Genomic DNA, 25,787 nt, shown 5'->3' with positions numbered 1-25,787 from the left:
TTGTTTTGGGGTCCCACCCAGCGATTCTCAGAGCTTACTCCTGGATCTGAGCTCAGGGATCACTCCTGGCAGGTTCCAGGGACTATAAAGGATGCCAGTGATCAAACTGGGTACACCCAGCGCAAAACACGCGCCCTCCCCTCTGTACCATCTCTCTGGCTCCTCACTAATTTCCGCCTGTCCCTGGAGACAGAAGTTCTTTCTCCCCGCCCTCTCCTACTGCCAGGACCCCGCCCCGGAGGAGGGTCTACAGGAGCTGGGTGGGACCCAATTCAGTTATTAATAAAACGCGGAGCAGATCGCGGGGAAGGGTGCGTACCACCTCAGCCAACCTGCAACCGGCAATTGGCCCGAAGCTCCAGTGCGGGGAGGCAGCCCCCCCAGGGGGATCCTCCATTGGAGGGGATGCACGAAGGTTGGCATTTAGTTGGAATTGAACTGAGTTCAGCAATCCTCCGCGGCCATGCAAGATCACACCCCGCGGGGCTGGAGGGATAGCACAGCGGGTAGGGCGTTTGCCTTGCACGCGGACGACCCGGGTTCAATTCCCAGCATCCCATATGGTCCCCTGAGCACTGCCAGGAGTAATTCCTGAGTGCAGAGCCAGGAGTAACTCCTGTGCAGTGCCGGGTGTGACCCAAAAAGAAAAAATAAAAAGGAGAAACAAGATAACACCCCGCTTGCAGACAGCCCCAAAGCATGGGGTCTGCGTGTCAGCCTCTCGTCTCCAGGATAGCTCAATACCTTCTGCTGTTCCGCATCGGTTCCGCCTCCCCTCTCCCCACAGGCCAGTGGCCACATCTGCTCCAGGCTCTCGGTTCCTCAAGCCCTTCCTGATTCATTATCTGCGCAGAATTTCCCTCTGCAGCCAGCTAGGGGCGACCTGGAGCCGCCTTGCACCCTCTTGGGCCTGAGTCTGGTTAGCGTCCAGTGCCATTCTAGGCAATTGACTGCCTCTTCGAGTCCGGTCGCCGCGCCAGGTTGAGCAGAGGTGATGACGATAAAAGTCCTCCTACAGGATAGCCCTTGGGGGGATTTCAAGGAGCCGAAGCCGCAGCTCTTGGTCCAGTACTTGGTCCATTACCCGGCGAGACGCGACGCCTATGAGAAGAGCGCCATCTTCCGTCCACTAGTGAGTACTGCAGCTCCACTAGCGGGAGGGCTCCGGATCCTCCTGGCGCCCCTGGAATTCCCTCTTCTCTTAGGTTCCACCCCTTTCCCTTGGGTGGAACCCGGAGATGTCCCCTTTTCAGTTGCTGAAAGTCAAGCCACGAGCAAGTGAAGGCCTGTCTCATAATTAAGCGGGCGTTAGACAGCACACATATGTTGAAAAGGCAATGTTCAGGGCATTAGTACAGCAGGTAAGGCATACTGCTGATAGGGTGGGGGGCAAAAATGATCCCTGAGTGGGGCTGGAGCGATAGCACAGCGGGTAAGGCGTCTGCTTTGCACGCGCTGACCCGGGTTCGATTCCCATATGGTCCCCCGAGCACTGCCAGGAGTAATTCCTGAGTGCAGAGCCAGGAGTAACCCCTGAGCATCGGTGGATGTGGCCCCCAAACAGAAAGAAAATGCAATTTTCAGAATGTGATCATGGCAGAGAGTCTCTTGCCCCCATGCCTGGCTGTCTTTCCCGGGGCCCCTCGGTGGGGGTGGGCTTCAGTTTCCCTCCCTGCCCCGAGCAGAGCTCCCGTGGCCAAAGACCTCCGGAGTCTAGCCACAGCCATGCTCAAGGCCCCTCTCCACACATTTGGACAAGCCTCATGCATGAAGGAACTGGCAGAGGAACCCAGGTGTGTGGGATCCAGGGCTGAGACCTCCAAGCCTGCTCAGATTGGGACTGGGCCTCTTTTGCTCGAATTCCCCATTTTCTAGTAGCTAGGAGGTCACACCCAGGGACTGCCCCCCAGCGCCATGTAATCCCACCAATGACCAACATCCAGAGACTATAAAACCAAGCTCTCTGTCTCTCTGTCTCTCCTCCCTCCCTTCCTCTTTCTCTCTCTCCTCTCTCCTCTCCTTTCTCTCTCCCTCTCTCTCTCCTCTCCTCTCCTCTCCTCTCCTCTCCTCTCTTCTCCACTCCTCTCTCTCTCTCTCTCTCTCTCTCTCTCTCTCTCTCTCTCTCTCTCTCTCTCTCCCTCCCTCCCTCCCTCCCTCCCAGATTTGGGGCCACACCTGGCAGTGTTCAGGGCTTACTATTGGCTCCGTGCTAAGGAATCACTCCTTTTGAGCTCAGGGAACCCTATGGGATGCTGAGGACTGAATTGAACCCGGGTCAGCTGTGTGCAAGGCAAACTCCCTCCCCGGTGTACTATTGCTCTGGCCCCAAGACAAATGCCTTAATCCCTGTACTTCCTTTCTGTTCCCCCCACACGCTTTTTGGTGTGGGGGCCACACCTGGCAATGCTCAGGGATGACTCCTGACTCGGTGTTTAGGGATCACTCCTAATGAGCTCACAGGACCCTATAGGATGCCAAGGATTAAACCTGGGTCAGCCATGTACCAGGCAAGCACCCTCCCCACTGTACTATTATCTCTGGCCTCCGGGGACCCTACAGGATTCTGGGAATCAAACCCCAAGTTGGCTGTGTACAAGGCAAGTGCCTTCACCACTGTACCCCAAGAATGATCCCTCTTGACCTGGAGAAATAAATAAAACCAGTGGCCAGGCTTTCCTGTGCCCCAATCTGGCCACTGGTTTCTTCTTGCAGGGTTGGGCAAGATCCCACCAATCCTGAAGATCTCTTGAGGACACTCTTGGGGGCGATAGCAAAGCGGGGAGGGCATTTGCCTTGCACACGGCCAAGCCGGGTTCGATCCCTGGCATCCCATATGGTTCCCCGAGCACCGCCAGGAGTGTAGAGCCAGGAGTGACCCCCTGAGCATTGCCAGGTGTGACCCAAAAAGAAAAAAAAAAAGGAAAGAAAGAAAGAAAGACACCCTCACTGAGAGGGGCTTGTTGGGCAGTTGGCTGGAGCAGGGGACCCAGACGCTACCCCTACACCCAGGAGCTGGGGGCATCAGCCAACCTCAAGACTCCTTCCTGGGCCAAGCTGGGGGGGTAGAATGTGGTTGGAGAATGTGGCGGGGGGACATTGTCCTGTTGCCAGGTGACTGCAAGGCACACTTGGGTGCAGAGGAAGTGGGGTGACAGGATAATGAGCGACCAGTTCACGGGGGACCAACAGCAGATGGAGCGAGGCAGCCAGGGGAGCTTGGAGTTACAGGACGAAGTAGATGGGACGAAGGAGGGGGAGAGACTGACAGTCCCCAGTCCTGGCAGGATCCGTTTCCGGAGTACCACAAGCGAGGACCTGGACCATGGGGAACTGCCTTTCCGGGTGCCCCTGGTTGACCTGCCCTCCACGGAAGTGCCCGGGGAGGAGCCAGTGGTGGAAATTAGGGTCTTGGATGATGCTGCCATAGAGCAGGAGAGGGCGCTGGATAAAGATATAGACGATGAGGTGACTCAGATGAGGTGAGTGGGGAGCTGTCCCCGGGGGAGAGGGGAAGAAATACAGGGGACATTATCTGGGAGTAGTAATACAGAAGGGGGGGAATCTGCCCAGCAGGGGGTGGGGGAGACAAAGGGACTTTGGGGGGGCTGTAAGAGAGGCTCAAGGGGGCCTTCCCAGCATAGGGGGAAGCTGCTGGCAGAAAATGTGGGGGGCCCTGCTTATCTGGGAGGAGTGCCAGGGCAGGATGCAGTGGGGGGGGAAATCTGTCACCTGGGGGGTGTGGGGACAGTAGAGGTGGGGGTTCCAGAATCATACCTCGGTTTCATGACCATACAAGTACCCCCAGATAGTGCCAGGATGGAAGAGGCATCAGGAAGTAGAATCAAGGCACAGAGGGTACACAGGAGACAGCTAACCTCTCTCAGCCACCTTCCCCCCAACTTGGAGGCTCACTGGGAGCCTTCGAGGAGGCTCTCCCCTCTTGGAGGATGCTTGATGTCTGCGTGTGAACCACCCCGTCTGATCCCTGGGGGCGTGGGGGTTAGACTCTTGCAGGAGGAGGGAGCCTGGTCCAGAGTTTGCTCCCTGGTGGAGCGGGGCCACACGGGTGAGGAGGTGAGGGGAGGTGCTGACCCCCGACCCCCACACTCCATAGCCAGCTGTCCATCTCGAGGCGCGTCCCCACCTCCCATGGGGGCAGACTGACCAGGAGACGAAGGCTCGTGGATCTGGCGAAACCCAAGACCAATTGGCAAGTTATAAAAAACAGGTAAGGGGGAAGGAGCGCCCCCAAGGACCGCCCACCAGCCCCCTCCACCAGGGTATACACTTGTGGAGGGGGCAGGGCTGAGGGAGGTGTGGGGAGGAGTTCGGGGATGGAAGGGTTCCTGCAGGCACCCCAGGAGAAAGACCAGTGCAAAGCAGACAGCCCTTCCTCAGGGTGGTGTACAACTGTAAGGGGTACTCGTGGTACTCCCCGAAAAGGAGGATGCTGCACTTCTGTGTCTATTGGTGAGTCCAGGGCACCGCTCCCTCCTGCGGGGGCGTGGAGGGGGGCTTTCCCGTCCTGGAATCCCCTGGTCTGCTTTCCAAAGCCAGATGGGCGAGGGACTCTTTCGCAGGGTCTGCCCTACCCCACTCCGCAAGCTGGGGCTCGAGTTCCATCCACCCGGACCCCCAAGCGCCAGCCTTGCTGCCAAGCTGCTTCCCAACTTGCCATCCCCGACCGACCCCTCGCCCGCCCCTCCGTGCACCTCTCGCGACTTCCTCTAGCTACCCTGCCCGCCTCCTGTCTTCCTGTGTTTAGGGGTACCCTGAGTTGTGTTTCAGAGCGGGGCGTAGGGAGCCAGTGGCTGGCTGCCCTCACCTGAGCCACGCCTGGTGTGTTCCAGGCCCTCCGTGTACTGGACGGAGCAGTTTCTCAAAGACTCCACCTTGTCCGTCACCTTACCAGGTAGGCTAGCCCAGAGCTGCACCTACACGCGCCCCGCCTCGCCTTTTCTCCAATCTCCGCCAGCCTCCGCCCCGCCCCGGCTCTCTTCCGTCCCGCCTCCGCCCCACGCTCCTCCAATCTTGGCCCGCCTCTGTCCCACCTGTTTCTCCTTCGCCCCGCCCCACCCCGCCCCTTATCCAATCCCTGTTCAAGTCCTCCCCGCCCCGCCTCCCCTCCGCCCCACCTCTACTCGAATCTCTGCCTCCTTTGCCTCATTCCCCTCCCCCTCGGGCCCCGCCCTACCTCCGCCCCGGCCTCGTCCCGCCCCACTCTGCTTCTCCACCCGTCAACCCTTGTCCCGCCTCCTCCTCCCCTTCACACCTCCCCGCCCCCCCCCCCGCCCCCCGCCCCCGTCCCGCTTCTCCTCTACCTCCTCCACACAACTCGTTTCCACCCACCTCCACTTCTCCTCCACCTTATCCCAACTCCACCCTGCCCCGCCTCTACCCTACCCTGTCTCATCTCCCTTTTACCCACTGCTCCAATTTCTCCTCTCAGCCACCTTCTAACCTTCCAGCCTTGTGTCTGGCTGCCTCTGGGAGGGACACTTACAGAGCCCCCACATTCTCCTCTCCCTCCCTTCCCCCATGCCCCAGGTATCTTTCCGCCGTTTTCCCAGGGGTCTCTTGTCTGGACTCTCCCCCAGGAGTGCTGGGGTGAAGTTTAGGCAAACTCCAAAAGAGGGTCTTGATCCAATCCCAGCCTCAATGGATGTGGGTGCAAAGTCAAGTGGGGAGGGCATTTGCTTTGGCACCGCTGCCAAGCTGGGTTCCAGCTCCCTCATTTTGTATGGTCCCCTGAGCACCATCAGGAGTGATCCCTGATGAAGAGCCAGGAGTAATCCGGAGCACTGCCGGATGTGGCCCCCAAACAAAACAAAACCCTTTTCCGAAGACCCTCTGAATCAAGCAGGTGGGAACTGGGGGTCAGGGGGGATGGGGGGCAGGCGAATAAGAGGGGCTGTTTCCTCCTTTTGATAGCTGTGAGCCATCGAGTGGAGGAGCTGTCTCGGCCGAAGAGGTTTTATTCAGACTATTACAGTAACTTCAGGTAAGGACATAGGCATGAAGGCTGGGTAAGGACCCCTTTCTCCACATGGAGTGTGCAGGTTCACATATGTCCACACAAACATATGCACATTCCTACACGTGCAGGCAGCCATACACACACACTTACACGACAGGCATGTGTGCACACACATATGCTCTAGCTGACATTACACAGACATTCGGCCACACGCAGGTACATAGCAGATATGGATGGGAACACAGGCACCCTCACCGATACACATGCGTACATGCGCACACACACACATGGGGCTCACACACTCGTAGGGGCTCACGTACATATGCACATGCCGACCACATGTAACCAGACGCAGGCAAAGTGAGCATATGCTGGTGTGCACACCTGCACGTGGGCACACGCGGGTATGGATGTGCTGACACGTGTGGGCTAATGCATGCGCGCGTGCTGGCCTGCTCGTGCGTGCGTATCTCCAGCCCTCTGTGCACCCCAATCCGGCCCACAGGAAGTCCGCCATCTGGCCGGTGTCTAGGCCCGCCCTCCAGTACCGCGCGTCCTGCCGCCTTCGGGAACTCGCTACCCCGAGAGTCCGGAACAACATCTGGAGCATAAACATGTGCCAGGTAGCGGTGCACCCCTTGGCAGTCGCGCAGAGCGGGCAGTCCCCCGCAAACTGGCTCCTGGGGCCAGAGCAGTAGCAGAGCGGGTCAGGTGCTTCCCTTGCACGAGATGGACCGAGGTTCGATCCCCAACACCACATATGGTCCCTCAAGCTTGCCAGGAGTAATCCCAGAGCTCAGAGTAATCCCAGATCATCGCCAGGTGTGGCCCAAAAAGGAAAAAAAAAAGTCGGTGGGAGTTGGCTCCCTGCCTGCGGAGCCCAGCTCGGCCTGGTACCCCTCTCTCAGCCCTAAACACTCCCGTGGCAGAACAGAGACAGGGAAGTGCAGTCTGTCTGAAGGGACATCCCAACCCTCATCCCACTGACACCCCAACTTTTCCAGTCCCCACTTTCTCTCCCCTGATGGGGGCAATGCTCACAGCCTGAAGGCTCACTCCCCAACCTTTGTGGGGAGACAAAACAGCAGGGAAGACCTTCTCCCTCCTTTTCTTCCTTCCTTCCTTCCTTCCTTCCTTCCTTCCTTCCTTCCTTCCTTCCTTCCTTCCTTCCTTCCTTCCTTCCTTCCTTCCTTCCTTCCTTCCTCCCTTCCTTTTTTTGCGGGGTGGGTGGGCACACTTGGCTATGTTCAGGGCTTACTCCAGGTTGGGTACTCAGACCCTAGGGGCTGCTGGAGATCAAAGCTCGGTGATCCTCGTGCAAAGCCAGCACCTTATCCGCTGTGCAATCTCTCTCTGGCCCCACTCTACTCTGTAACCAGGTGTCCAAGGTATCCAAGGCAGCCCAGATGGCTGTCCCCAGTCCGAGGATCATCAGACTGGCAAAGCCCAGGACCCCAGCTACTTTGTTGGATGAGTGGAACCCCATGCCGAAACCCAAGCCCTACGTGTCGGACTACAACCGGCTCCTTCATCTGGCCAGTGAGTGGGTCCAGAGCCAAGCTCTGTAGGTTGCAGAGACTTTTGCCCATGGCACAGGACCTCGCGGTGGGAGGGGCCCTGAGGTGGGCGTGTCCTAATGGGCGGGGCCTTGCTATGCCCTTTCTTTTCCGGTATACTTCTTCGCCAAGGTGCAGAGATGGGGTTCACCTCAAACCAAACTCACCATGCTGGGCTTGCAGCCCCCAAAGCAGGGAGCGTGGCGTGCGCGAACTCCTTGCTGGGCAACCGCTTGTAACCGGCATGCCAGGGTGCAGGTGGCAAGTTGGGGTCCGTTCCCAACTTCACGCCTCATACTGTACCCTCTCCTCCCCCTCCAGCACCCAAAGCTCTGCCGGACAAGTGTGTCCCTGACCGAGACCCTCGCTGGTCAATCCCTGACGTCACTAAGAAGGCTGTGGCCAGCCCCCGGTTGCTCTCGCTGGCCCAGCCCAAAGTGCGCAAGGATCTGAATACAAGCCGAGACCCCTACCAAGTGTCCCCAGCATCCCTAATGGCCCATGCGACCCCGCGGCTCACGGAGCTCGCCACCCCCAAGAGTATCACCAGGAAAGTCTGAGTGGCTGGCCTGCCCACCTGTGAACCCCATTTCCAGTAAACACCCAAGTGCACCCTAACTTCATGTGGCGCTCTGCGGGGGTGGGGAGGGGTGACCCCGAGGGGGGCGGGAGGGGGCTGGAAGGCCAGTGATGGAGGAGGAGGAGAGGAGGAGAAAGAGAATATTTCTGCAAAGTATCTCAGTTTGCATGTGTCTGGTCCTTTATTTCGGCATTGAGACACCAGCCATGCCCATACCCGCCACCCCTTCCCCAACCCTTTCACCCTGATTCTTTTCATCATTTTTGTTTTGTTTTCGTTTGGGGGCCACAGCCCGCTGTGCTCAGGGCTGACTCTTGCCTCTGCGCTCAGGGATCACTCCTGGTGGGTTCGAGGGATGCTCTGCGGTGTCAGGGGTCAAAACCGGGTCGGGCGGGGCTGGAGCAATAGCACAGCGGGTAGGGCAGGGCGTTTGCCTTGCACATGGCTGACCCGGGTTCGATTCCCAGCATCCCATAGGGTCCCCTGAGCACTGCCAGGAGTAATTCCTGAGTGCAGAGCCAGGAGTAACCCCTGTGCATCGCCAGGTGTGACCCAAAAAGCAAAAAAATGAAAAAAACAAACAAAAAATGGGTGGGCCATGTGTAACTCTACCGCTTCCCCACCACCACCACCACCACCACACATAGGGACTGACATTGATGGCGCCACACAATGCGGCTATGTGTGACTTTGGAGATGGTTCCAAAGATTGAACTCGTGTTTGACATCTGCCGGGGTCCCACGTGTGCCCCTAAACACCATCTGCAGTAGCTCTGGGCTATCTCAGCGTCTCGACAGCTGTGACTCCCCACCTGCCTCCCAAAAGGTGGAACTGACAGCTTTGTTGGCCTGACGTGCTGGTCCAGTTTCTAGAGGTGCTACCTTCTTTTTATTGTTGTTTTTGGGGTACTGTCCCTCTCGGAGAGCCCGGCAAGCTACTGAGAGTATCCCGCCCGCACAGCAGAGCCTGGCAAGCTACCTGTGACGTATTTGATATGCCAAAAACTGCAACAAACAAGTCTCACAGGGGAGACGTTACTGGTGCCCACTTGAACAAATCGATGAACAACGGGATGACAGTGCTACAGTGATACAATGGGGGTATTGCCCAGCATTGCTCAGGGCTTACTCCTGGCTCTGTGCTCAGGAATTACTCCTGGTGGTGCTTGGAGGATGTTATGGGATGCCAGGAATCGAATCCAGGTCAGCTGTATGCAAGGCAAATGCCCTTCCCACTGTACTATCATTGCTCTGGTTCCTAGAGGTGTTGCCTTCTGGGGAAGGTGGGGGGGCACCCTTTCTCTACTTTCCCAGCCCCCAGGCCAGCATCTCCCACACCCAAATCTCCGGCCCAGATTGGGGCCAGAGAGAACAGCAGGGAAGGTGCTTGACTTGCACACACAGAACTCAGGTTTCATTTCTGGCACTCCCTGGTTCCCTGAGCATTACTGGGCATAGTGCAACCTTCTTCCCACCCCACCCAAAAACAAGAACAGGCTCTGGAGTCATAGCACAGCGGGTAGGGCATTTGCCTTGCATGCGGCCGGCCCCGGGTTCAATTCCTAGCATCCCATATGGTCCTCCGAGCACTGCCAGGAGTAATTCCTGAGTGTAGAGCCAGGAGTAACCCCTGTGCAACTCCAGGTGTGACCCAAAAGCATAAAAAAAGAAAATAAAACAACCTGAGATTAAAACAAGATTTACGGGGCTGGAGCGATAGCACAGTGGGGGAGGACGTATGTCTTGCACGCAGCCGACCCGGGTTTGATTCCCAGCGTCCCATATATATGGTCCACTGAGCACCACCAGGAGTAATCCCTGAGCATTACCGGGTGTGACCCCCCCCAAAAAAAAAAGAAAAGAAAAGAAAAACAAAGAAAAGGAAAAAGAAAATTTTCTAGGAAAGCCACTCCTCCAGGGTGTCCTGGGATTGCAGATCCCCACCCCCACACACTGTCCCCCAGCAGAGGCTAAAACAGCTGTTGGAACCATGGGAAAGGTTCACTACTTCCCAGGGACTTCTGTGTTCCCCTATTTCTAACACCCCTGAGAGGGAAAAAAACATGAAATGAATCAATTACCATCAAGGGCTGGGGGAGGGCGACGGATCCCGGCACAGAAAAGGAAGTGGTGCACGGGAAGCTGGCCCTGGGAGAGGAACTAGTGAGTGGGGAGAGCAAAGAGCAATAGCACAGTGGGAGGGTGTTTGCACTGCACACAGCAGATGTGGGTTTGATCCCCGGCTTCTCCTAAGGGACCCCTGTACCACCAGGAACAATTCCTGAGCACAGAGCCAGGAGTAAGCCTTGAGCATTGCTGGATGTCGCCCCCAAGGAAAAGATAAACAAGCAAAAAAAAAAAATCCAAAAAAACCCACGCCATTCTAGATTTATGACAGAACGATAACACTGCGGGGAGGAAGTTTGCCTTGCACACAGCCGATCCAGGTTCGATCCTTGGCATCCCACATGGTCCCCCAGCACCGCCATGAATCATTTTTGAGTGCAGAGCCAGGAGTAACCCCTGAGCATCGCTGGGTGTGACCCCAAAACAAAACTAAACTAAAGCTTTTAAACTGGCTTTGTTTAGTTTCTACTAGCTTTGTTTACTTTCAGTTTTATTTATTTATTTATTTATTTTGGGGATCACACCCAGTGATGCTCAGGGCTGACGCCTGACTCTGTGCTCAGGAATCACTCCTGGTGGTGCTCTCGGGAATGTATGGGATGCCAGGGATCCAACCTGGGTCAGCTGTATGCAAGGCAAACGCCCTCCCTGCTGTACTTTCTCTCCAGCCTCAACTTGTCCCGTTTAAGTGTAAGGGTGGGATCTGTTTTATTATTGTTGCTTTTGAGTTTGAGGCTACGCCCAGTTGAGCTCAGGGCATTTCTCCTGGTTCTGCACTCAGGGATCACTCCTGATGCGAGTTAAGGGGACCCAATGGGACTCCGGGGATCGAGTCAGGGGTCAGCGCATGTAAGGCAGGTGCCAGCCCTGTTGTACTGTCACTCTGGCCTTCTCATGCTGACTTGAGGCTATTTCCTTTGTTATTCATTGGGGGGGAGATATCCAGGGGTTTCTCTTGGAGCAGTGCTCAGGGAGGCTCTGTGGACCAGGGCTGGAACCCTGAACTCTAGCCCCTTGTGCAGTCTCCCATTCCATTCTTGAATTTTTTTCTTTTTTTTTTTTTGGCTTTTGGGTTACACCTGACGATGCTCAGGAGTTACTCCTGGCTCTGTACTTAGGAATTACTCCTGTGTAGGGAGGGACCATATGGGATACTGGGGATCGAACTCGGGTCAGCCGCGTGCAAGGCAAACACCCTCCCCACTGTACTGTCACTCCGGTCTCACACATGGACTCATCCCTTAACCACATCCACAGCCCTTACCACCGTATCCCTTTCGATGTGTGTGTGGGTATATACCCAGCTATGCTCGGGGATTACGCCTGGCCAGCTTGGGGGACCCTCTGCAATGCCAGAGATTGAGCCCTAGGTTGGCTGCATGCAGAATGTGCTCTATTCACTGTACTATCTCTTGGCTCATCATCTCTCTCTTCCTCTCTGACTATTTTTTTGGGGGGGGGGCAAATCCAGCTATGCTCTGGGCTGACTCTGGGCTCTGCACTCAGGAATCATTGTTGGCGGTGCTTGAGGGGGGACCCTTTCAGATGTGGGGGATCAGCCCAGGTCAAGCTGTGTGCAAGGCAAACGCCCTCCCTGCTGTACTATCACTCCTTGCTGGTCCCATATTTCTGGCTGGGGGCCTGAACCCTGTTATCTGAAGAGGAACAATGAACAGAATGAAATAATTTTTGCACTGAAGATTTATTTAAAAGGATGCCTATTACAAAACAAAGAAGCTGAGGCCGCAGTGATAGTCTGGGGGTGAAGGTGCTTGCCTATCGTGTGGTGGACCTCCTATTTCATCCCCAGCACTACATAGGGTCCCCAGAGCCCCGACAGGAGTGATCCATGAGCACAGAGCCAGAAGTAAGTCCTGAGGGGCTGTATCGATAGCACAGCGGGTAGGGCGTTTGCCTTGCACGCGGCCGACCCGGGTTTGAATCCCAGCATCCCATATGGTCCCCTGAGCACCGCCAGGGGTAATTCCTGAGTGCAGAGCCAGGAGTAAGCCCTGTGCATCGCCGGGTGTGACCCAAAAAGAAAAAAAAAAGAAGTCCTGAGTACTGTTGGGTGTGACCCCAAAAGGAAGAAACAGAGTGGAAATGAACAAAGGAAAGGAGAGGAGGGGGAAGGGGAGTAAAGGGAAAAGGAAAAGGGGGAACCGGAGGATAATATAGTGGGTAAGGCTCTTGCACGCAGCAGATCCGGATTTGATCCCTGGCATCCCCATGGTCCCCCAAGTCCCACCAGGAGTGATCCCTGAGCACAGAGCCAGGAGGCAGCTCTGAGCACAGCTGGGTGTGGCCCATAAACAAAACCAAAAAGCTGAAGAAGAGGAGACCCAGGGGTCTCAGCTGATCATTCGATTCTCCCTCTGCGCCCCCAAACCCTTTCCCCAGAGCGTGACAATTAGATGATTCCTTCAAAGTTCATTTTGTTCTTTTGTGGTTTTCATCCTGGCTCTGGGCTCAGGGATCACTCCTGGCAGGGCTTAGGGGATCCAGTGGTGCCAGGGATTGAACCGGATCAGCCACATGTAAGGCAAGTGCCCTCTCCGCTGTGCTATCTCTCCAGCCTGATTGTTCTCAAGTTCTGCCCGAGCTGTGTCTGGATGCCCCCAGGCTCTCTCAAGCCCCTTTTCCTGTTATTCACAGACACCCCTGCCCGCATCTCTTGGAGACCCCACCTATTCCAGACCTGCCCGTGATCTCTAGGTGCAGATAAAAGTGTTTGGGTCCTAGCTAGAATGCAAGAGAACAGAGGCCAGAGGGAGGGTTCAGCAGGGTAAGGCACTTGTCTTGCATCTTGCCCACTGGGTTCAAATCCCCAGCACTGCTCAAGGCTTTCTGGAGCCCCGCCAGGGATGCTCCTGAGCACAGAGCCAGGAAGGGCAGTTGAGCATTTGGTGAGAAGGGAGGAAGGAAGGATGGAAGGAGGAAGAGGAATGGAGGGGAGGATAGAAGGGAGGGAGGAAAGGGAGGGAGGAAAGGAAGGAAGGAAGGATGAAAGGGAGAGAGGCAAGGGAGGGAGGAAAAAAGGGAGAGAGGAGGGAAGGAAAGAAAGGAAGGAGGGAAAGAGGGGAGAGGGAGGAAGGGTGGGGAGGAGAGAGAGAGAGAGAGAGAGAGAGAGAGAGAAGACTCTAGACCCCAAAGACCCCTGACAGACCTGTCATCGGTTGTTTCTCCTGTGGGGAGGTGAGGTCCCCGAGAGTCCGACATGCCCTTTAGATCAAGCATGCACCAAACTTGTCCATCTCAACTTCTCTGCCCCAGTGGGCACCTGGCTGGAGTGAGCACAGTGATCTTAGAGAACAGTACTTGTTACTTGTGCACTTCCTCAATCCCGGATGTCCTGGTTTCAGTAAGAACCGACATCCCACACCATCCATTTGTGCAAATGAGGCATCTCACGTGCTCTCTCCTCCCTCTTTTTGTTTTAAGGGTGTGTGGGGGGATTGAACCACATCTGGCGGTGCTCAGGGGTTACTCCTGGCTCTGCACTCAGGAAGTACTTAGGGAACCATACGGGATTGATTTTATTAGTAGTGTTTTACTTTTGGGGTCATACCTAGTAATGCTCAGGGTAGTTACTCCTGGCTCTGCACTCAGAAATTACTCCTGGCATTGCTCAGGGGACCATATGGGATACCGGGGATCGAACCCAGGTCGGCTGTGTGCAAGGCAAATGCCCTACCCACTGTACTATTGCTCCAGCCCCCCATATGGGATTGAACCGGGGTTGACCAACTGCAAGGCAAGTGCCCTCCCCATTGTACTATTGCTCTGGTCCCTCTCTTCCCTCTTGAGTGCATCTTTTGGGGTTCACCTTTCTGGCTCTAGACTTCCCTTTCATACCACCTTCCCCTATCTTTTTTTCATCTCAGCACTTGGCAGGAACTTGAGAGGTACTCAGGGGATATTCCAGGCTCAATGTTCCGGGCACTCGCCTGGTGGTGCTGGGGTTGGGGCAGGGCAGGGGGATCACGTGGTGCCAGGGTGGAGCCAAGGATGGACTGCAGACTGTTGAATTTCCTCTCCAGTCCTCAGCCAGGAATAGATTAGGGGACAAAATCCCTGTTAGCATTATGTGGTTCTAGCCTCCTCCACTTTCACCCCAGCTCCCGTTCCAGCCCCCAGCACGTATTCAGAATGTGCTACTGGTCCCAAAGTATTTAATAAGTTACTTTAAACATATCGTGGCCCTAGTGGGACCCAGTTGGTGGAACCAAGGTTTTCATTGCTCCAGATGCCTTTTTTTTTTTTTTTTGCAAGTTCTCCTATTGGCTCTTGGCACTCGGGATTGGTCTTCACTGGGGAAAAGGGTGAGGAACCTTCCAGACTCTGCTGCCCCGATGTCAAGCCCTGAGCACTTAAACCCTGAGCAGTCATCACTCTGGCCTCAGTTTCCACACTATCACACTCAGCCATGGGGTGGGGAGGAAATGAGAGCGGGGTCTCAGGAACACGCAGTTTGATTCTCGTGCCCCCAAGTCCTCATCCCAGGGTAGGGTCCCCTGGCTCACCCCCCCTTCCCCGCCGCGCGCGCCCGTGTCCCCGAGCGCGCGCCCCGCGTGGCCCCGCCCAACTACCACCGCCACGCCCCCTGCCACGCCCCCGCACTCCCCGTAGACACGCCCCCGCTGGCGAGGAAGCCAATGAGCGCTCGGACCCGCATCCGGGGCTCCCGGCGCGGCGCCGCCTCCCGCGCACACACGGCCATGGCGGAGGTGAGTGAGCGCCGGGGGAGCCGTCCTCACACGCCCGCCTGCCCTGGCTCGGCGGCTCGGGGCCCTGGCACCGACAGCCCGGCTCTGGGACTCTGAGACTGGGCCGGGTTGGGCCCGACAGAGGCTCGGGGGCGCGGTACTGGGTCCGCTGCCGCCCCCGGGCCGAACCCCCCTCCCGGCTGCCACATCGCGGGCTGCAGTGCGCATGTGCGGGCGCGCGGCGCGGGCGGGCCGGGGGCGCGCGGGAGGGGGCGGGGCGCGCGCCCCTGTCGAAACGGACCTGAACCCCGGCACCCCAACTTCCCGGGCCCCTCGATTTCTGAACCTCAGCGGCGTCCAACCCGCAGCCCTTGACCTGTACCCCCTTACTCCCCCGACCCCTGAACTCGAAACCCCGATGTCTGGCCTCTTAACCCGTCCTCACCCCTCCCGCACCCAGCCTCTGCCCCACTCAATGCGGACCCATTCCCCAGACTCTGAGCTCCAGACCCCGGTCCCTACCTCCCAACCCCCAGATCACCCACTGGTGATGTTCCTCTTTCCCGGTTGACCCCCTGACCTGGGGAGTAACGCTGACCTTCCAGACCACACCCCTACGCCTTCATCCTTGTCACTTTCCAGCCTCTATCCCCAGACCCCTGAACCCTGATCTCAGCCCCCAACCTCAGTTCCCAATTAATTCTTGGGCCTGGTTCCTAACACCTCGACCCCTTTTCTCCTTGGGGCCAGGTATTCCTGGGGTTAACTTTGGGTGGTTGCGGGGTCTTGGGGGGTGGCGTCCTCTGGCCGAAAGGGAAAGGGGCCATCTCAGGACCTTGAAGACTGGGACCTCCTGACCCTCTGGATTTCGCCACCCCTCAAAAGAAGTCCGGGGTGGGGGGCAGGGAGCCTGGAGAGATGGCTCAGCAGGCGGGGGCGCGAGCACTGCACACAGGGAGCCCAGGTTTGACCCCCGCCCGGCTCCCTGTGCACCCCACCTCACGAGCGACACCAGCCCCCCAAAAGTTTTCAAATCAGATGTATTTGGAATGAGTACTCTTTGCTTTTGGTTTGGAGGGCCATTTTGGCCTTACTCCTAGCCCTGTGCTCAGGGATCACTTCTGGAGGGCTCTGGAGGGTGCCGAGGAGCGAGAATCGAACCCGGGTTGGCTGCGTGAGACGAGCGCCTTCCGTCCGTTCTCTCTGGCCCCTATGTGCTTATTTGACCATTGGGATTGGGACAGAAACGGACCCGTCCCATGTAGACCCCCAAATATCTCCATGACTGTCATGGGGAGGGGGGCGTTTTTCCCCTGTGTGGGCCTGACCAGACGGGGCAGTGGGGCTGGGGGCCACTAAGGCCGTGCCCTGTAGAGCTTCCGGGGTTTCTGTCGCTGGGGTCGAGCCTGGGCCTCGGGTCTTCCAGGCGCATGCTGCGTCCCTGTGAGCGCCCTCGGGGATTTGGGGCCAGCCTTATGGACTCCCCAGGACTCCCCAGACTCCACAGCTTTGCATGGGTGGGAGGCGAGCTGGAAACTGGGGCCCAGGTCTTGGGTGGGGCCGGTCTGAGTGCAGGGCGCAGGCGCTGCTCGGGGCTCCACCTCTTGGGAGCGCGGGTTGGGAGGTCTCGCGAGGTCGCGCGAAGTCTTGCGCTCTATGTGACGTCCGCGCTATCCGCTGTTGGTGGCCCAAGTGATCGTCCGGCGCAGAGGGCGGTGTCCTTGTAAGCAGCTGACCTGGGTTCAATCCCCGGCACCCCATATGGTCCCCTGAGCCCACCAGGGGTGCGGAGTAACCCCAGGAAAGCGTGATGTGTGGGTGTCACGGGGCCTGGGGCAACCCCACGCTTGGCCTCGGTGGTGGCCCTGTGCTCGGGGCTCTATTTCCAGGGCCTCGGAGCCCCGGTGGCTGTATGGCCGCAGAACTTTGCAGGGTGGGGGGGGCTCACCCCACACGTAACCCTGCTGGGTGATCTCCGGTGATGGTGCCCCCATCCAGCCCTGGGGCCCCCCTCGGAGCTCCCTGCGGCTGGCCCCATCGCCTGGGCTTTTTGTACCCCCTCTTCTGCTGCCGCGGGGGGCTGGACTCCCCAACACAGCTTCTCCACATCTAGAACTTGGGGAGTCAGGCAGGAGACATAGTTTGGGGGACTAAGGCGCGGGCCTTGCATGCGGCCCACCCCAGTTCCATTCCTGGCACCAGAGGCCTGCCAGGAGTGACCCCTGAGCACTGCCGAACGCGGGTCTGAGCACCCCCCTTCCCTCCCCGAAAAAGAACTTGAGCTCTTGTTCTCTGGGAGGTCCCCAAGAACTGCATCCCCAGCTCTCCCCATTGGACGAGGACCCTGGGCTGCTGTCCCCCAGCCGTTGGTTCTGGTCTCTGGGCTCCCAGGACTGCCCATGGTAGCGCCTGCTTGCTGCCCGAATTTGCCTTCTCTTCTGGACTCCGAGTCCCTTGTGAGGGGCATGAGAACACCCCTCCTGAGGCCCAGTTGGAGGCGGGGGGAGGGGGGTAACTGCATGTGGTGCTTGGACTGTACAGTACTAGGGCTCGAACCCGAGGCCCTGTGCCCCACCACCCCAGTCCTGCCAGCGTCCCTTCATTTGTTGTTATATTTCGGGTTTGGTTTTGGGGCCATGGGCTTTGCTCTCAGAAATTACTCCTGGCAGTGCCCGGGGGACCCTACAGGGTGCCAGGGATCGAACCCTGATCGGCCCCGTGCAAGGCAGATGCTTCCCTTGCTGTCTTAACGCTCAGCCCCCTCATTTGTTAAACTTTTAAAAAATACCTTTTGGGCTTTTGTCTTGCCTTCAGTAAAGATTCACGTCTTGGGAGGTCTACTGGTGGAAAGTGGAAGCTGTGGTAATTAGGCCATTGATGGGTGCTACCACCACCTTCAGTTCTAGAACATTCCATTTCCCCTCAAGGTGTTCCATCCCCCTCAGTGGGTCACCCCCTTCTCTGTGGCCCTGCCACTCCAGACGCCCTTCCTGCTTGCGGATGGGGCATGTTCTGGACACTTGTATCCTCAGGGTCCCACCCTGTGTGAGAGAGAGAATGGGGCGGGGTGGGGGGGTCAACCTGCTCCCTCTGTGTCGTGTGTTATAGGGAGTCCAGGAATTGAAGGTGTCAGAGCTGCCCTCCCCAGTGGCCACAGGGTGTACCAGGTGGGGGAACAGGCATGTTTGTCAGCACCGTGGGGCTTGCCTGTGTCATGGCCCCCATTTGGCCACCGCACCACCTTGCTGTGGACAGGGGGGTCGAGTTTTTACCGGAGTGTCCGACCAGTTCTCAGCACGGGGGTCCTTGGGAAGTGGCAGCTTTTCGGGGAAATCAGCCGCGTGTTTCTCCGGAGTGGCTGATTTGCCTTTGAAGACTGAATTCTGGAGTGGGGTGTGGAGTATGGGGGAGGCTGCCCATTGCTGCCTTTCTGGGGTGTTCGGGGTCGAACCCTGGGAAGGCCGAGGCCCATTAACTGCACTGGGGCTCCTTCACCAGCCTCTTTTTTTTTTTCTTTCTGCTTTTTGGGTCACACCTGGCGATGCTCAGGGGTTACTCCTGGCTTTTTCACTCAGGAATTACCCCTGGCGGTGCTCGGGGGACCATCCGGGATGCCAGGAATCGAACCCGGGTCGACTGCGTGCAAGGCAAACGCCCTACCCGCTGTGCTATGGCTCCAGCCCCTCACCAGTCCCTTGTGACCCAGAGCCAGCACTCCGGCCCATGCATGCTCGCTCACATCTGTCTCCTCTGTCCCTCCACAGGCCTCCCCGCTGGAGAGGCAGAGTCCTTGTGTGGCCTCCTGCCTCACGCACGGCCTGTGTCCGGGGCAGCCGGCACTGCAGACAGCGGCAGGTACGACCTTCCCTGCAACCTCTCCACTGCCTCGTGAGCACTTCTGGGGGTCCTGGGAAACCCCAGAACTGGCGGCTCTCTCAGGCTGGAGTGCAGGCCGTAGCCCTGCATTTCAGGAGCAGGGGGCTTGGCCCACGCCAGGGAGCTGCCCCAGGGCTGCTGTCCAGCCCTTCTGGCCTTTCCCCCCACCCCCACTTGACTGCCCCCAGCTCTTCCTGACCCTCCCCCGCCCCCCCCCCACCTTCCCCAGCATTTGTGGTCTGAGGGTTCAAGCAGCCCGCAGATCGGCTGTGCATTCATGGAGCTGCCTCCCGAGTCCTGAGCCGCGGCGGGCATATACCCACGTGTCCGTGCTCACATGCGCACGCATGTTCGCTCCCAGTTGTGACACACAGTGTGCACACATGGACGTGCAACGTACACACACCCTCAAGCATGTTCACATGTGTGCGCCCACACACCCAGGGTCTCGTGTGTGTGTGTGTGTTTGTGTGTGTGTGTGTGTGTGTGTGTGTGTGTGTGTCTTGGTCCCCGATGCCATTGACCGGCCCCGTGTCCTTGGGCTCTGCATGAGGGGTGGGGCTGGCACCGGGCACCGGCAGACTGGCGTCCTCCCTGCCCGCAGTGGTGCCCATGGGCTCTGCCGACCACCGCTTCAGCCTTGCTGAGATCCTGTCGCAGAGCTACGGTGTCCGGGAGGGGAGCAGCGAGGCGGCCCGGGGCCCTGAGCAGCCCGGGGAGGAGGTGGACAAGCATTTCGGATCCCAGGTACGGCCCTGGCCCATCTGTCCGTGTGCTGGGTGCTGGGTGCTGGGAGCCGGGCTCTGGCCATCAGGCCTCAGGGTCTGGCCCCCTCCCCACCTCAACCAGCCTGACACACGCCTAGGGCTCTAGAGGGGGCTGCGGCCTGCACAGAGAAACATCTGGGCCTTTCCTTTTGTGCCCACGAAAATCCGGCCTGCTTCTGTGGGGGCTCATGGCGCAAGGTCTGAAGGGCAACGCGGACTGGAGCCGTGGGACTTTTTTCTCTTCATCAGGAACAGGAGTCACCGACTTTGGCCCGATAGTGTGTGTGGGGGGGAGGGGAGGTGGGGGAGGGTCATTCCTGCTTCACAGGGCAGAGCCGGCCGCAGCCCCCCACCCTGCCACGCCCCCTCCAGTAGCTCCTGACCTTGCCTTGTCCCTCCAGCAGTCCCCCAGCCCTGCCATGTACCCCAGCAGCCCCTCGACCCCACTCTGCACCCCAGCAGCCCCCCGACCCCACCCTGCACCCCCAGAGGAGCGACATGCCCCTGCAGGAGCTACTCGCGCTCTACAGCTACGAGGCGTCGGATCCCACCTCTGACCGGGACAGCGAGGGCAGCGAGACCTCTGCGCACCTCCCAGACATGACGCCGGACAAGGTGGGAGCACCCGGGCCCCGCCACCTACACCTGCCCCTGGGGAGGGCTGGGTGGGAGCCCGGCCCCCAGCATGGCCAGAAGGCCCTTCGGTGAGGGGCGGGGGAGTTGCCCGCCATCTCCCCGCCCACAGCAGTCTCCTGAGCCCTGCTGGGAGCCCCCCAGGGAGCCCCATGTCTAGTGTCCCTGTGATGTGGCCCTTGGTACCTGAGCCGGCGACCAACAAGCCTTTCCCGTCCCAGGAGCAGATGGCGAAGGATTTGCTGGCCGGGGAGGAGGAGCCCCAGCCCTCGGCCGCCCACCGCGTCCCCGCCGTCACCTCCCGAGAGGCCCCTGACCTGTTCCCTGCCCAGAGTGGAGGTGGGGGTCTGGGGCGGGGGGCTGGCTCCGTCAAAGCCCCCGGGCTGGGGGCAGGGGATCGAGGAGAGCCAGGGAGCGGGGAGTGGGGCTGCCCAGCTGATGTCAGAATGTGGCCCCTGTCGCCTTTGCCCCAAGGCCGCTTCCTGTCCGAGACTGGCATGGAAAGGGAGCGCCCATCCTCTGCCTCCTCAGACGCCGACGAGGACCCTCTGCCCGCCAACAAGTGTAAGAAGGTACACGCGCTCCCCGCGCCGGGGGCTGCCCCCCCTGCTGCAGGACTGGCTGGACATCGCCCGCACACGCACACACGGGCCGTCACTGTCACACCCATCCTGCGGGAGGCCCCCTTCCGCCCGGGCCCCCCCCCCCCCGGGTTTGGGCGCTGTGCTTGGATCCCAGGGCACCCCTGGCTGGCCCAGCCGCACGTGTGCACCTCTAAGCCCCATCACTCCCTTCGGCTCCCGGGCCAGCCGGCGGACCTCTGGGGGCCCGTGTTCGACATTCACACTCCACCTCTGTAGGAGATCATGGTGGGGCCCCAGTTCCAGGCCGACCTCAGCACCCTGCACCTGCAGCGCCAGGCTGAGAAAAGTAAGGGGGCCAGAGATGCGGGGAGCGGGGGAGTGAGGGGGCTTAGCGGTGGGAGTTGCCTGATGCTGTTTGTGCCCCGTCCTTCAGAATTCCTCTCTGCCTGCTCACCCCGCTCCCTGCCCCACCGCTTGCCTTCTCTGTCCTTCGGTGCCCCGCCCCAGTGGTCCCCATTTCTTCCTGTGAGTCTGTCCATCTCCCATCCGGTCCGCCTCTGGCTGGAAGCAAGTGTTTGCCCGAAAGCCCCTAGGCACTTTCCTTCCTCCAGGAATGCTTTCTGGTCCTTTACACGCGCACGATCGTGACATTTCCCCTCTCAGCTTCACCGGCTGCGGCTTCTGGTGGCCCTGGCTGCACATTAGGGCTGGTGAAACTGCTACCCGTCAGCCTGTCTCAGTCCCCCTGGGGGAGGGGGTTGTCCGTGCATCAAACCCTGTATCCTGAGAGCCCGGACCGTGGGTCCCTGGCTCTGCCCTGGGCATTGCCTGCCCCCATCCGCCTGGCCTTGACCCCCGGAGCCACCCCAACCCCCCTGTTCTCCTGCAGTCTATGAGAACGAAGACCAGCTGCTGTGGGACCCTAATGTCCTCCCCGAGAAGGAGGTGGAGGAGTTCCTGTACCGCGCAGTGAAGCGGCGCTGGCATGAGATGTCAGGGTCCCAGGTCCCAGAGGGCGAGACAGTAAAGGACAGTGAGCAGGTGGGCCGGGGGTCAGGGGCCGCAGAGGGAGCCGGAGGGACCGGTGTGGCGCCTTGGGGTGGGGGTCAGGTGAAAACGATGTGCCCTTCCCTGACTCCGGGCTGGGACTTGGGGTCCCGGGTGGGACGGTCACTGTGCCCGCCAGCAGGCGCTGTACGAGCTGGTCAAATGCCGCTTCAATGCCGAGGAGGCTCTGCGGAGGCTGCGCTTCAACGTCAAAGTGATCAGAGGTGAGCAGTCAGGTGGTCTTTGCCCCGCCCCCTTCCCAGTCGCCACGCCCACCACCAACCCTTTTCTCAACTGGCTCCGCCCATAATCGCTCTTGTCCCACCCCTTTCTCCACTCACCCCCCCCCTTGCCCACTTGCTCCACCCATATCCCCCATGCCCGCCCGCCCTCCCACTCCCGCCCCCCCTCCCACTCCCGCCCCTCATTGCAGAGGGTATGTGTGCATGGAGCGAGGAGGAGTGCAGAAACTTCGAACACGGCTTCCGCGTGCACGGCAAGAACTTCCACCTGATCCAGGCCAACAAGGTGAGGCCTAGGACCTGGCCAAGAGGTGCTTTCTCTCGGGGGCCTGCCTGCTGAGGACACACCCCCACCCCCGCCCCCTAGCTGTGCTCCCTATCCTATCCAGCCCCTGCCCCCTCAGTCAGGCTTGGTTTTGGGGCAGGGGGTGCCCCATCTCAGAGATGATTCTGTGTCCGTCTGTGTGATACGGGATAGCGGTCCCGGGAGCATCAGGGACAGCGTGTGTTGCACTGGGCCGGGGTCTCTATCTGCAGGGTCTGGGACCCGGTATTGCTGGGTTTTGGATGAACTTAGGTGGGTCCCGGGAGGGTCTGGTGGGTGTGTGGTGCTGTTGGCCTCAGGCTGACACACCGCCCGTCCACGCAGGTGCGCACGCGCTCGGTGGGCGAGTGTGTGGAGTACTACTACCTGTGGAAGAAGTCTGAGCGCTACGACTACTTCTCCCAGCAGACGCGGCTGGGCCGCCGGAAGTATGGCCCATCGGGGACCACGTGCGTGAAGGCCCAGCACACCTGGGTGGGTCGGGGAGGGCAGCGGGAGGGCAGCTCCGCCCAGAACCAGGCAAGGGGACCCCCACTGCTGTTCACGGAGCATGCCCCCTTCTAGGGATGCAGACCAGGACCTGGACACCACTGACCCAGAAGGCCCAGGCCGCCCCCGCTCTTCTCCGCCTCTGCCCCCGGGCACCGACAGCATTGGCGCCCAGGGAGAACCCCTGGCACAGATGCGCTTGGGTGAGTGGCTTGGGCCCCTCCCCTTGGCATCCTGCCCCCACCCTGGAGAGTGCCGAGGTGCCTCGGCAGTGGGGAGATGTGTTCGGCCACCCTTGGTGGTGGGGCCCTCCATGCGCCCCATGCCTGGAAGTGGGATTCCCCTCTCGGGGCCCTGAAGCTGGGAGGGTGGGGCTGATGCCCACGGGGTGGGGGGTGAGGGGTAGGGGGGTGGGGAGCTCAGTTTCAGCCATCCATGAGGTCAGGGCCTTCTCTCTCTAGGTCTGTGCCTTGGGACTCCGGGGACCTTCTGGTTCCAGGCCCTGTCCCTGTGATTCTGTGGCCAGCCCTGTGGTCAGTGGTCGACTGAGGTTCTGTGGCCAGCCCTGTGGTTCAGTGACCAGCACTGAGGGTCTGTGGCCAGCCTCGTGGTTCAGTGGCCAGCACTGAGGGTCTGTGGCCAGCACAGAGGTTCTATGGCCAGCCCCGTGGTTCAGTGGCCAGCACTGAGGTTCTGTGGCCAGCACCGTGGTTCTTTGCCAGCTTTTCCTCAAACGTGGCAACTTGTATTTGCAGGGAAATCAGCTCCATTAGGTTTTTCTGGGTTCGAAGGCACTGGACTCAGGGTTCCCCAAGATCCTGGTCTCAGTCCTGTCCCCCTCATCCCCTGCAGAGTCACCCAGTGTCCACAGTGAGCCGCCAGCGGGCTCCAGTGGCCTGCCCTCCTCGGAGCCTGGGCCCTGCCCCTGCCCGCTGCCAGCCGCCCCTCCAGCCGAGCCTGCGCCCCAGCGCCCCCCAGAGGCCTTCTGCCCCCCAGAGGCGGCCGCGCCGGAGCCCAGCCCCAGCCCCAGCCTGGCCGTGGACCTGGCAGTGCCCGGGGCCCTCCCCGAGGACGTGTCCCTGCTCTCTGGCCGCGATGACCTCAACGGAGGAGCCGCCCCGGCTGTGGCGCCCGCGCAGGTGGCCTTGTCTGTCACCGACTTCGGACTCCTGGGCATCGGGGACGTGAATCCGTTCTTGGCCGCCCACTCTGCGTGCCCGGCCCCCGGCCTGCATTCGGAGCCCCTGTCACAGTGAGTGTGTGGCGGGGGTGGGCGTGGGGGGCGGGCTGGCCCCCAGGCAGGTGTGTTGGGGCCCTCCCTGAGTCCCGACCGTTCATCTGGCTCATTTTGTGTGTTTTTTTTGACTAGGTAATACATTCATATGGTTCCAAATCCAAACAGGTACAGCGGGGCGGCCAGGCTCCCCCTGCCCCCCACCGCCCCCCAGGCACCAGGGACAGAGCTGCCGGGGGCTGGGCTGGGCCCGGCTGACCCCTCTCTCTCTCTCTCTCTCTCTCTCTCTCTCCCTCCCCCCTCCCTCCCTCTCTCTCCTCCCTTCTCACTTTCTTGCTCTCTCTTGCTTTCTTTTTTCCTCTTGTTCTCGAATTCTCATTCTTTCTCCTCACTTTCCTGTTTTCTTGCTCTTTAACTCTTCGTCCTGTTCTCTTTCTTGCTCTCACTCTCACGTTCTCTTCCCCTCTTCCTCTCTCTCTCTCTCTCTCTCTCTCTGTCTCTTGCTTGCTCGCTTTCTCCCCTGCAGCTGTAATGTGATGACCTGTTGAAGTCTGGCCGCAGGCGGGCATGTGGGGCCCAGACTGGACTTGGGGCCACAGCGGGGGCGGCCTGGGTCCTCCCGACCCTGCCCTCGGGGGCTTCGGGGGATGCCTTCTGCTTCAGAACACTTCAGAGACTTGGGGTGCCTGGCCTGCCCCCCACAGATCGGCACCCAGGGTGCCCAGCACGCAGCCTCCCACGTGGGACCGCGCCGGCTTGTCCAACCCACAGAGGCGAGGAAGGGCCTCTCCGCGCCCCCACCGGGAGATGGATGGACAGATGGACAGGGCAGGACGCCCCCGCCCCTGCCCCCACCAGCAGCCTTCGCCCGGGAGGCCCTTGACACCCTGCTCGGCTCCGTCTCCCGCACCCCGGCAGGTCCCTGGGCAGCTGCTTCGCGTGCCAAACCGGGGGGCGCAGAGCCATATACCTCGACAGACGCCGGCCCAGCTCCCCACCTCCGCCCTTCTCTCCACTTCAGGAATAGCCGCACTTTACTGCCCCCCTGGGGCCCCTCTTCTGCCTCGGGGGCTCAGGAGACAGGTGACCGACACCCCTCGGGTCCAGCCCGCCTCCACCCCGCGACCCCCGTTCTGTTGAACAGAAGCGCCCCGGCCAGCGTTTGGGGCCCTGGTTCGCTGCCTCCTCCCGGCTGCCCTCCATTTATTTATGTTTCTGTTTACAAGTCCGAGTGGGGTCCTCCCGGGTGGGGGGGTTGAGCAGCGCCCCCATTCCCCCCAGGTGTCACCAGGAGGGGGCCTGCGGAGTCGGCCGGGCCCCACCTGCACCCCCTGTGCCGGGACCCGCACTGTGGCCACTGCCTTTACCCCCTTCGCTGTTTTTATTTATTATTATTAAACTTGAGTTGAAGCCGCCTCTGCCTCCCAAGCGCTGCTGGGGTGGGCGGCTGACACCCTGTTGTTAGCAGACCTGGAGCCATCCCCTGACGGAAGGGCCTCTTGGGTCCCCTGGGGGCCGGGAGGTGGGCCTAGTGGAGTAAGGGAGTGGCAGCTCTGGTGAGGGGGGGAGACCCCCAAAGTGCTGACCCCAGTCCTAACCGGACCCCACTCCCAGCCCCCCCAGCTCTTAATCTGACCTGGGCAC

The 25,787-nt window shown here is 59.8% G+C and overlaps 2 protein-coding genes across 11 annotated transcripts; both read left to right on the top strand.

Annotated features, from left to right (window-relative positions):
* The first annotated feature begins 936 nt into the window (after positions 1–936).
* On the top strand, positions 937–8,151 carry THEG (theg spermatid protein). 2 transcript variants are annotated; one of them, XM_055129085.1, is made up of 8 exons: positions 937–1,132; positions 4,119–4,228; positions 4,399–4,470; positions 4,851–4,912; positions 5,932–6,001; positions 6,483–6,600; positions 7,357–7,516; positions 7,855–8,151. In XM_055129085.1, the coding sequence occupies exons 1-8, from the start codon at positions 995–997 to the stop codon at positions 8,091–8,093; spliced, it is 969 nt and encodes a 322-aa protein (XP_054985060.1). In that variant the 5' UTR covers positions 937–994; the 3' UTR covers positions 8,094–8,151. The 2 variants fall into 2 exon arrangements, with proteins under 2 accessions (XP_054985060.1, XP_054985061.1); XM_055129086.1 differs by having other exon boundaries at positions 969–1,132; positions 4,115–4,228.
* Positions 8,152–14,912: 6,761 nt separating this feature from the next.
* On the top strand, positions 14,913–25,558 carry MIER2 (MIER family member 2). Of its 9 annotated transcripts, XM_055126445.1 has the most exons (15): positions 14,913–14,967; positions 18,711–18,801; positions 19,427–19,569; positions 20,049–20,204; positions 20,444–20,561; positions 20,697–20,794; positions 21,083–21,152; positions 21,696–21,847; positions 21,993–22,077; positions 22,287–22,381; positions 22,745–22,869; positions 22,985–23,112; positions 23,762–24,161; positions 24,279–24,311; positions 24,670–24,988. In XM_055126445.1, the coding sequence occupies exons 1-14, from the start codon at positions 14,959–14,961 to the stop codon at positions 24,280–24,282; spliced, it is 1,674 nt and encodes a 557-aa protein (XP_054982420.1). In that variant the 5' UTR covers positions 14,913–14,958; the 3' UTR covers positions 24,283–24,311; positions 24,670–24,988. The 9 variants fall into 9 exon arrangements, with proteins under 9 accessions (XP_054982420.1, XP_054982416.1, XP_054982415.1 ...); XM_055126441.1 differs by lacking the exon at positions 24,279–24,311 and having other exon boundaries at positions 20,079–20,204; positions 21,996–22,077; positions 24,848–25,558; XM_055126440.1 differs by lacking the exon at positions 24,279–24,311 and having other exon boundaries at positions 20,079–20,204; positions 24,848–25,558.
* Positions 25,559–25,787: the final 229 nt, after the last annotated feature.

Source organism: Sorex araneus, chromosome 2 (assembly GCF_027595985.1).
Source record: "Sorex araneus isolate mSorAra2 chromosome 2, mSorAra2.pri, whole genome shotgun sequence".
NCBI lineage: Eukaryota > Metazoa > Chordata > Mammalia > Eulipotyphla > Soricidae > Sorex > Sorex araneus.
This window is presented reverse-complemented; position numbering and strand designations above follow the sequence as displayed.